The sequence below is a fragment of the Nylanderia fulva genome, unplaced genomic scaffold, assembly GCF_048542155.1.
Source record: "Nylanderia fulva isolate GAGA-0341 unplaced genomic scaffold, ASM4854215v1 Scaffold87, whole genome shotgun sequence".
Taxonomy (NCBI): domain Eukaryota; kingdom Metazoa; phylum Arthropoda; class Insecta; order Hymenoptera; family Formicidae; genus Nylanderia; species Nylanderia fulva.
This window is the reverse complement of record NW_028190993.1, coordinates 225,055-237,338: the sequence shown is the minus strand read 5'-3', so window position 1 is coordinate 237,338 and position 12,284 is coordinate 225,055. Positions and strand designations below refer to the sequence as shown.

At 28.1% G+C, this 12,284-nt stretch overlaps 1 protein-coding gene across 1 annotated transcript; it reads left to right on the top strand.

Moving 5' to 3' along the window:
* The first annotated feature begins 345 nt into the window (after positions 1–345).
* On the top strand, positions 346–1,207 carry LOC146719774 (uncharacterized). Its single transcript, XM_085489550.1, has 2 exons — positions 346–673; positions 928–1,207. The coding sequence occupies exons 1-2, from the start codon at positions 409–411 to the stop codon at positions 1,122–1,124; spliced, it is 462 nt and encodes a 153-aa protein (XP_085345676.1). The 5' UTR covers positions 346–408; the 3' UTR covers positions 1,125–1,207.
* Positions 1,208–12,284: the final 11,077 nt, after the last annotated feature.

Here is a 12,284-nt window from a genome sequence, read left to right as displayed (position 1 = left end):
ACGTATACATGTTTATAATTATATTATTTCTTCTAGTTAGTTGAAAACATTTTTGAATTTGAAAATATTACTTGGAAAAATAATATTTTAGAGATGCCACCAAGGGAAATACTATTATCAAGTTTATCCATTTGCAAGGATAAAAAACGTGTATGTCGGCATTATACAATATTAATATACATATATTGATAATCATAAATGTTATTGTTTTTTCTCTGATATCATATTCAATTATGGGCAAATTATAATTTAATTCACTATTATTCATTTAATACAAAAGTCCAATTAGAAATTACATAATAAAAATAATTATTTAAAGATTAATATTACAATTTCCAGGATGCACTTAAATTTAGTAAATTAAATCAGTCGATTGGACGACCAAACAATATCAAATTTGCAGTTGGAATGATCGTAAAACATAATAAAAATGAAAGTCATGAATCTACAAACGGTATTCGTGGTGTAATAGTAGGTTGGCACAAAAATAAATTTGGCCTTAAAAAAATATTCACCAGCAAGAGATACGAATACAGATACAAAATAATCTTCTACTGCAATTTTACGCCTTTCAATAATTGTTTGTATAATGATTTTCTGAATGCATCTACATATGAACAACCACATTACATAATACTTACTGAAAAGAACACACTTTGTTTCATAAATGAAGGTAAAATCATCGAAACTTTTCTCTTTTTTAGAATATAGTTATTAAATTACAAACTCGTCTCTTCTATACGCAATGTAAAAAAATATTTTATTTTATCTAGTTTATTCCACACTCTTTATTAATTTAGTTATTCTATTTATTTTATTTATCATTTTTATTTGTTACATTTTATTTATTATTTCTTGATACAGTTTATTACTTAATCGTAGTTATTATTAATTTATTTATTATTTACTTATTTTTTTTTAATTTAGACGCTCTGACTTTAACAACTGGATGGGTCGAAAATTACGAAATAGGTCGTTATTTTTGTAAATTCGAAGACACGCATTACGTACCAAATAAAATGATGGCAGAACTTTATCCGCACGATGCCGCTATAATTGAGGAGAAAAACAATATCAAATACGGTATACAAATGGCTAACTATAAGCACAAACGCAGTAATTAAGACACGTATATTTAATTGTAAATTATACCCATTGTTAATGTAAGTATTATAATGTAAGTATTATAATGTTAGTATTATCAAAAAAGGGCGTACATTTTAATCTGTTTCTGGATAATCTGTAGCACAATTGAATAGTAAATTTAACATAATAATAATATAAATAAAATTACTAACAATTCAATAAAGTGTTCTCTTATCTCATTCAAATATTAAAAGATAACTCCATTTTAAAATCATAACTTTAAAGTATCACACATATTTTCAAGATATATTCCAATTTGTAAATCAAAAACTAAATTCTACTAAGAGTCTAATAAGGCTAACTATTTATTATTAGAATATCTTGTTAGAAACAAAATTTTAGCTAATAAATCATGGAAACGATACGAGATAAAGAAATGACAAGAGTTACAAAAACGGATAATATTTCTGATTGTGAACCAGATGTAACATAAATCGATCAAACTATCAAGGAGACTAATGATAAATATATTCAATTAATTACATTATAAATTATATTGTGAAATATTTAGTTTGATTACATTTTTGTTTTTGATCATCCAACGTTCAGTATGTTAACACATGAATAATTTATAATATCGACTCTGTATTATAATATATTGCTGTCATGACAAACCAAAGTTTTAATCTCAAGATTTCTAATGATTGTTCTGCGACATATATAAAACAAACTAAGAGGCATCATAGTACTAGGTTTAAAGAACATCGGAATAATATAAAATTAGATATTATTTCGCATTCTGCTATTAGCAAACATCGGTCTGATTTCGATTGGAATAGTTTTAATATTTTACATACTAAAAAACATGTAAAGAAGAGAAAGTTGTCAGAAATGTTTTTCATTAAAAAACTTAATAATAACATAAACTCACAAAAGGATACAGAGAGATTAAATGAAATCTACAACAAAATAATTAAGGTCGTATAAAATAGGCTTACTGATAGTTTTAATATACTGTTGACGATCATTGTTGTTTGACACGTTGAGTACTGTCTCTCGCTTTTAACTTCTGATTTTTGTCATAAAGTGTTATAATGTTTATTTCGACAAAAAATGTGATTTTTGCGTATATTTAATTTTATAATAAGTAGTAATATTATATAGTAATATTATCATTGCAATTCTGCACTGGGACAGTTTTGTGCGTTTTTTGTTTTTATCTTTATAATTTTTATGTTTAAAATAATTTTTTAGTGTTTCACTTTAAAAGGACTGCAACCACATGGTCGAATCGTCGTGATAGTTATTAAATTGATTTCTTGCAAGTTTGATCGATTATTTAATTATTCTTATTTTCTGATTAGCGATTGGAAACAATTACGCGTACAATTTTTTTGCCTATCCTTTTTTTAAAAAATCTCTAAAGATCAAAACAAGCATTATTTGAAAGACTCTTCCAACCAAAAAACTTTTAATGTTTCCGCAAAGAAGGAAAATTTTTCTAAAAAAGACTGCTTATGAAAATGTTCACATTACTCATGTATATATATATATATATATATAGGATTTCCGGTGTAATAATAGGTTGGCGCAAAAACAAATATAGCCATGAAAAAATGTTCGCCAGCAACGAACAGCAACGCAAAGTATACTATCTTTGCTCTATAACTTTTAATACTTCTTGTAATTAGGAGAATGCAATGAAACAACCACATTACATAATACTTACTCAAAAGAACACAATTTGTTACATAAATGAAGGTATGAAAATCATTGATACTTATCTTGTTTTTGAAATACTAGACAACACAAGCGCACGCTACGCGTGCGATTATCTGATTTCGTTTCATGCTTTTATTTAATTTTATTTAATTTTATTTTGAGCTTTACTGTCTAACTATTAATAATCCTCACGATGACAACTGCTCAATGCTACGAATATAATGCGAATCGAGACAACCAATTAGCATCGTGAAAAAGCGATAACAATAAACTTTGAGAAATGCGATTATCGACTTTATACCTGTACATGCCTTTTTTAGAAATAGATATTTATTAATTTACAGCCTCGTCTCTTTTTCAAACTCAATTTATAAAAATATTTTATTATTTCTTCTAGTTTATTCTAATCCCTTTATGAATTTAGTTATTCTGTTTATTTTATTTATCACATCTATTTATTATATATGTGTTACAATATATTTACTAAATTTTATTATTTCTCGTTTCACTTTATTACTTAATCGTAGTTATCATTGATTTATTTTTTATTTACATTTTTTATTTCTAATTTAGACGGTCTGACTTTAACAACTGGATGGGTCGAAAATAGCGAAATAGGTCATTATTTTTGTACATTCAAAGGCACGCATTACGTACCAAATAAAATGATGGCAAGACTTTTTCCACGCGATGCCGCTATAATTCAAGAAAAAAACAATATCAAATATGATAAACAAGGAGCTATCTGAAAGCGCAAACACAGTAATTAAGAGATTAACAAGTATGTACTGTAAATTCAATGTACGCCCTTCTGTTTGATATATAATACTCATTATAAATGTAACATATCAAGAAGAAAGACGTACATTGTAATCTGTTTTTTTTTATCATCTTTAGCGCAATTAAATACTAAAACAAAATAATAACACAATTAAAATTGCTAATTAAATTTAATATGAGTTTTTTTACGTCATCTAAATATTGAAAGATTTTAAAATGCTAATTTCAAAGTATCAAACAATGTAATGAAATTCTTAAAAAATGTCAAATGTCTCAAAATTGTCAAGTCCTCCGTCCCCTCTCCTTAATTTGATTGCACGGTTCAAAGAACATTAAAAACCATTATAACTTTTATTTCAAACATATTTTATATTTTGTACTGTTTCGACGGTATTAGAAATATAAAAATTCAATTTTTTTCAAGAGGGTGTTTTACCCCTTAAATGTCGAGATACGCAGCTAAAAAAATACAGGTCTAATATTTTTCAATGCTCTAAAACATACTCCAAGTTCATTAAAATCGGTGAAGGTCACTTCCGACCGTTCCCTTGTAAGAGTTATCTAATATTATTAATTATTAGAATATCTTGTCAGAAACAAAATTTCAGCTGTAATAAATCATTGAAACGATACAAGATGAAGAGTGACAAGGGATACAAAAACGGACATTATTTCTGATTGTGAACAAGATGTAGCATATAAATCAATCAAACTATCTCAAGCACACAAATTGAAATCATTCTCAGGTTAATATTTAATTTTATTAATATAGATTTTTTTATCTAAACAACTTTCAACCATAATTATTCAATGTTTCGTGTTGATATTACAAATTTCTTTATTGTTAATAATACTTTTTTATATTAATAAATATAATATTATTGGTGAAAAAATTTTGTATAAATTTATAAAGTTTATTTTAATCATTGATTTTATGAAGTATTTTGTAAAATCTTATTAAAAAAAATAATAGCGTATAATGTATTCAGAGTTTAAACCTTTTTAATGAATATGTGTAAGAAATATTTATAGTTTTAATATATATTTTATATATATTTATATTTTATTTTATATTTTCCAAGTACATTTCTTTTATATTAAATATAAAATTCATAATTATCTTAGAAATTATTAATTCAGCCTTTCGTCGTCTTACACACTATTAAAAATCACCTTATTCGCACATGCCAAATGAAAAAATTAACACATAGATAAAAAAACAAAATAATATCAAATAATTCTAATTTTTTTGTTAACTCTTTCCATTTCTGTAAATAATAAGCAAGATTTTAGGAAGGAAAAAATATATTTTTACGACAACGAAGAAATTGAGAGATTCCACTGATCATAAAAATCAAAATCTTATCCTTTAAATTATAATCAAAATTTTAGTCCCTTTTTTACTCAACATCTTTGCCGGAGGTATATGTATATAATTGACAAGAGACAGATTTACATTTGCTTTCTCTAAATAAAAGCCATTTATTTTACACGACAGGTCTGACACCAGTGTGCAATACCTGAAAAAGAATGAAAGAAATCTTATTATTACCGGAAAGAAAGAAAATTCCCGAAGGTTCCGAAGGATCTTACACAAATATGCCTAAAAATTACCTCGTTGAGTCAAATTCTTTGAGTTATTCAGAGTTGGGAAGTAACGCGTTACTTGTAACGCCGTTACCGTTACTTTTTTTTAGTAACAAAGGGGTAACGACGTCACTTTTTATTATATCTGTAACGATAACAATAACGTCGCTACAATTTTTCGCTAACGCTAACGATTTTAACGTTACTTTTATCGTTACTTTACACGGCAAAACAAACCGCTTAGTAGCGAGTAACAATCGAACGTGATTGATTTTTACTTTTAAAACCAACAAATCTATGTCGAGTGTTATAGTGTTGATAAGATGACAAAGGCAACTCATCAGTCGTTCTGCTTAATGCGGCCTCTATGTAATAAAGTTAAATTGGTTCTGCTTAATGCGGCCTCTATGTAATAGAGTTAAATTGGTTGATCGGAGAAAAGAGAAAAATAGCCGAAAACTATATTTAGAAGAATTATTAGGAATTCAACCCGATGAAATTACTGTAAACATAGAAAAAACTGACGATAATTAAGATAATTTTTTTTAGTTTCACGAACAAATGGATGAACGAAGAAGAGCTACAACAATATTTAAAATCAAAATCGTGTAATGTTGAAATGTTACACAATTTTCCTAAACTTAAAACTTCATTAATTACAACACTGCACTGCCAAGTAATGCATCAGTCGAAAGATTATTTAACGTTAGCGGTAACATATTAAAGCCGCAAAGATGCAATCTAAATGATGATTCCATGGAACATCTATTGCTTTTAAAAGTAAATAAAACATTTTGGTAAAATGTTTTTATTTTTAAGTTTGAACTTTAGTAAAGTTTATTAATAATAAGAAAAATAATTTAAATTAATGTTTATGTATTTTATATGCGAGATTTGAATTTATATTTTATATTTTATATTATATGTATTACATTATATTTATTATATTTAAGTACTATATTATAATTATAGAGTATATTTGTAATATTATAAATTAATACGTTACAAAATATAAATTTTTTTGTATTATTTTAATTTCGCTCTTATGAATATATTAATATTTTAATTATATTAATTTAATATTAAATGTATAGTATATAATAAATAAGCATTAGATAATTTTTTTATGTAAGATTCGGTAAATTTACGGTTTGTCCGATTCGATTAATATTTTTTCGATTTAACAATGCTTGTAGAATATATTAAATAAATTTCTGATTCTAACATTCTATTTAATGCTCGTTATACTGGCCTCTTTCACTATATCGATTGTTTCAATAAATAAACATTTTAAACAAAGTAACAAAAATAGGAACGATTCGTTACTTCTTGAGTAACGGTAACGGTAACGAGTTACTATTTAAAATCAGTAATGGTAACGATAACAAGTTACTTTTTACAAAAAATAACGGTAACGGTAACGAGTTACTTTTATGAAGTAACGCGCGTTCCCAACTCTGGAGTTAATAAATCTTAATGTTTCAAACAAAAAAAATTTTGTAAAAAAAATAAAAACTTGAGAAAATAATTATGTTTCAAACAAAAAAACCTTTGTAAAAAAATAAAAACTTGCGAAAATGATTGTTACATATAAATACATATATGTTTAATTTAAGAACATTTCATTCTCTTAGACACTTAAATGTCGCAAGTAAACTTTATTGTTGCGAGTGAGGTCAAAAAAAGAAATAATCAAATATTCAATTGCAAAAACGATTCTTCTAAATGTGATATTTTTCATAAATATATTTTATCACATTAATTTTATTTTAAAAAATTTTCAAATATCACTCAAAATTTCATTTAATTTTATTTACATTAAACAGAGTGTTTCAAAATATCAAAACTGAATAGATAGATAGTAGTTATTAAACTGAAGAAAATTTCTTAGCGAAGATATCAATCACGTTGTGCAAATGTGCTTTTTAATATTTGTATAACAATAAATATATATTTAACTGATTCAATATTTATTACGCGCATACAAAAATTTATTTTATACAATTATATTATAATGTACAAGAAATAAGTATTCTATTTTGATTTGCCCTCGAGATTTGCATCTCAGTATCACAATCATTTCAAACATTTTTGTTTTAATTATTTGTATATATATTTTATATTTTAGAATCTACGATTACAATAATGTACTACGAGACATTCTGGTATTCTCTATCTTTTTCTATCTTAAGGGCGGATATGAAATCTTTTATGTTTTTCCCATTTTCGTGTTTTTCTTTCATACGCTCAGTCACCGGACAACTGCATAGTGAGAAAAAATACAATAGTTCTTTCGAGGCTATGGGTTTGCAATTTAGGTTTAAATGAAAAGAGTGAACATTTGGGTGTGGGAATATTCTGGAATACACTCAAGACATGAATTCGTGCTTTCTGAAATCGCAAACGAATGAGATCAGTATTACGGTATTTTTTTCACATATACGTTATCACACAAGAATTTAATTATACAGAAATAGTGCAATGGCTTCGATAACGTGCTTACCTGAAGAGATGATAACCATTATTCTTGAGTACGGTAACATAAGTATTGAGGATATTATCAATTTTCGATGCACGTGCCAGCAATTCCGGAAAGCAGCCGGTTTCGTAAAGCTTATACATAAAAAGTTTTCGCAGAGGTAATTGCTTCTTTATGAATATTATTGTAATTTAATTTTTTGTAATTGACCTGTTGCTTAATGGCGTACATTTTTAAGAAACTATATATACTCCTCATAATAATTAAATTTATATATATATAATTAATATAAAAATTAAATATATCAAAATATAATATATATAAATACTACACATAAATGTAATAAATATAATTAAAAATATAAATATAAAATATTAAATAATAATTTAAAAAATTATATTGCATTAAAACATGCACAGATTATAGACGAGTGTAATAAATAATACAAACACGGGTATATTTTAATTCTATGTAGGTAAAGTAAATTTTCTTATAAATAATTTCTCTTGCTTTTCCTATTTTCTACACATTGATAAATCTTATTAGTTCCTTTTTGATAGACTTTTATAATGCAATAAATAAATATAATTTAAGTAAAATATTAATACTTATATAATACAAAAATATAATATTATATATAATAAAAGAGAGATAAACTTTGAAATACAATATACTTTTAGTTTCGCATGTTTGGTTTGTTAATTTTTTATTTTATTTTTTGTTACATAATATATAATAAACACGACCAAATAATTAATATATTGTTTATTTGATAATAACGTCAATCATAATGGTTTCTTATACTAATGGAAATCTCGTATTTGAAATCTCTATTGTTCCTCAATAAGTCTTAGCAACGGCTAAGGAAATTTCGTGCTTTGTGCACATGTGTAAGACGGCAAAAAATTAAATTTTATCGTCTTCGCGCACGTACATTCGCAGTAGGCTGATACAGCGTGAACCATATCTTTTTTTGCTATTATTTAATATAAATAATAATATAAGTTATCGTTGTTTTTTATCGTGTTATTCTTTTTTCTATTTCAACCGAATGGTCCGATGATAGGATCAAAACGATCATAAATAATAAATAAATTAGATTTCTAATTAGTATATTTATATTGAAATGTTTTTTTTATTGTTATTATTATTCCAATAAATTTGTAAAATATCATTTCATAAATATAGAATGTAAAAGTAATAGTATATGGTTATCGTTAAATAATAGAATTATAAAACGAGATATAAAATATATTGCTTTATCTGCTACTACCTTTAGTATTATTATGTATATTCTTGATGTAAAATTTAATTATAATTTAAAATTTTTTCAAGATTGTACAATTTCTACAATAAGGCAAGAAAATTGATATTTCGATGATGTATCTTCTAAGCTGTATTTAAGCCTCAGTCAGAATTGAACGAAAAGACGTCGAATCGATATCGATTCGAACAATTTGACATCAATTCGAGGTCGATTCGACGCCGATTTAACTATTATTTCTAACTCGGACATTTTTTCTTCTAATTTTAGATGGCCCAATGGCAAAAAATATTACGATAAGATATCTAAATATGAAATATATGAGCTAAATCTAAAAGATATTTTGGAATTTGAGGAGAAATCTTTAGTAAAATATTAAGTTTTTAACAAAATTTTTAATATAAATTCTTTTTTGTCTGAAAATTTTTAACATAAAAATATTTAATTTTTAAAAAATTCTTGTTACGTACGATTTTTATATATTCAAATATATTCGTGCCGAACTCACATACGTCCACTATCACAAGACATACACACCAACAAGAACATTTGATTAAAAGCTGATTGTGGGCAGCGCAACGTAGCGCTCGTCAGCTGATCGGTAGCGGTGCGCTAACCAGGCGCTCATCAGCTGATCGGTAGTTGCGAACTAACCAGGCGCTCATCGGCTGATCGGTGCTACAGGCGCTCATCAGCTGATCGGCGCTATTCGGTGTACGTTAGCACGAGCATGCGACCGCCGCGGGTTGGCCCCCAGAGCGCGAATAAGCTTTTTCCGCCGTTGCAAGCGGTTACCTTTAAGAGTATTGAAAACGCACTCTTGAATACACTTTATGAGATTATTATCGACGGTGCGTAAAAACGCTGTTGTTTGGTTTTTTTTTCAGATAACATAAAGTTTTCAAAAGATTCGTGTTTCTTTCGCCGATAGATCGTCTAGCGATTTTTACCGCGCCGTCGGATGAATTCTTCGACGACGATGATGCCGGTTGCGATTTTTTTTCTTTTTTTACCATCGCAGAGTAATTGCACGAGTGACAAGTCGTGTATGAATACGATTCTTTTATACGCCTCTGCCTCTTTTGATCGATCTACTTAGTTGGGAAAGATACACGTCCGAAATCGATATTCATCTGGAGTCGATTGTTTTAAATGGAGCAATAAATACCGGTGAGGCTTCTAGGTAGCGTCGTAGTACGCTTCTTCCATAAACTTAGGATCGTCCGGATATACTTGACGCGCTAAATGCCGAATTTGCGCGCGATCGCGTGGATTTTTGAAAACTACTATGTAATTCGCATTGAGAGATATGTCGCGTTGTCCGCGTCCCTGATGGAAGAAATTTTGCGAAATGAGAATATCACTGAGATTCTTATGATGACTTCCTTTAGTAAACAGATCTACGATAACATCGCACGATGACGACTCTCTCATAAGATCGTCGATTATCACTAATTTCGGGGTGAGTGGATCGTAAGAATAATCTTCCGGGCGCGGTAAACCCTCGTGAAATTCGATTATATTTTTCTTCGAGTTTATCGGAACGTTATTTGCATATACGTTCTTTTTTCTTACACTACTCTTCTTTTCTCTTTCATTTTCATCGCATTGCAGGCGTTGATAGGCATCTTGCCACTCGGCGTAATAAAATAAAATTCTCTCGAATCGAGCATCGGACACGTCGGACAAATAACGAAGAAATGTTTTCACGAAAATCGTTTTTCCACATCCCGTAGGCCTGCAGACGATCGACGTCCAAGGATGTTTCCAGCGCACATCCATTTCCCGAAAATGAACGCGATATTCACCGTTTACGTACAATCTCGTAAATGAAAGAAAGTCTAATCCGGGACGTTTTTAAAAACAAAAAATTAGCGTAAAGAGCGTACGCGTATTTAAATTTTAATATTACTCATAGTATGAAATAAGTACGGCGAAAAAAGCTTATTTGCGCACCAAAAACCGACCCGCGGCGGTCGCATGCTCGTGCTAGCGTACACCGAATAGCGCTGATCAGCTGATGAGCGCCTGTAGCACCGATCACCCGATGAGCGCCTGGTTAGTTCGCAACTACCGATCAGCTGATGAGCGCCTGGTTAGCGCACCGCTACCGATCAGCTGACGAGCGCTACGTTGCGCTGCCCACAATCAGCTTTTAATCAAATGTTCTTGTTGGTGTGTATGTCTTGTGATAGTGGACGTATGTGAGTTCGGCACGAATATATTTGAATATATAAAAATCGTACGTAACAAGAATTTTTTAAAAATTAAATATTTTTATGTTAAAGATTTTCAGACAAAAAAGAATTTATATTGAAAATTTTGTTAAAAATTTAATATTTTACTAAAGATTTCTCCTCAAATTCCAAAATATCTTTTAGATTTAGCTCATATATTTCATATTTAGATATCTTATCGTAATATTTTTTGCCATTGGGCCATCTAAAATTAGAAAAAAAAATGTCCCAGTTAGAAATAATAGTTAAATCGGCGTCGAATCGACGTCAAATTGATGTCAAATTGGTCGAATCGATATCGATTCGACGTCTTTTCGTTCAATTCTGACTGAGGCTTAAATACAGCTTGGAAGATACATCATCGAAATATCAATCTTCTTGCCTTATTGTAGAAATTGTACAATCTTGAAAAAATTTTAAATTATAATTAAATTTTACGTCAAGAATATACATAATAATACTAAAGGTAGTAGCAGACAAAGCAATATATTTTATATCTCGTTTTATAACTCTATTATTTAACGATAACCATATACGGTAAACAATAAAACATATACCATGTATAAAAATCTATATTAATAAAATTAAATATTAACCTGAGAATGATTTCAATTTGTGTGCTTGAGATAGTTTGATTGATTTATATGCTACATCTTGTTCACAATGAGAAATAATGTCCGTTTTTGTATCCCTTGTCACTCTTTATCTCGTAACGTTCCAATGATTTATTACAGCTGAAATTTTGTTTCTGACAAGATATTCTAATAATTAATAATATTAGATAACTCTTACAAGGGAACGGTCGGAAGTGATCCTCACCGATTTTAATGAACTTGGAATATGTTTTAGAGTTTAGAGCATTGAAAAATATTAGACCTGTATTTTTTTAGCTGCGTATCTCGACATTTAAGGGGTAAAACACCCTCTTGAAAAAAATTGTATTTTTTTATTTTTGAGCTAATACCGTCGAAACAGTATAAGATATAAAAAAATGTTTGAAATAAAAGTTATAAAGATTTTTAATGTTCTTTGAACCGTGCAATCAAATTAAGGACAGGGGGCGGGGTACTTGACATTTTTGAGAAATTTGACATTTTTAAAAAATTTTATTACATTGTTTGATACTTTG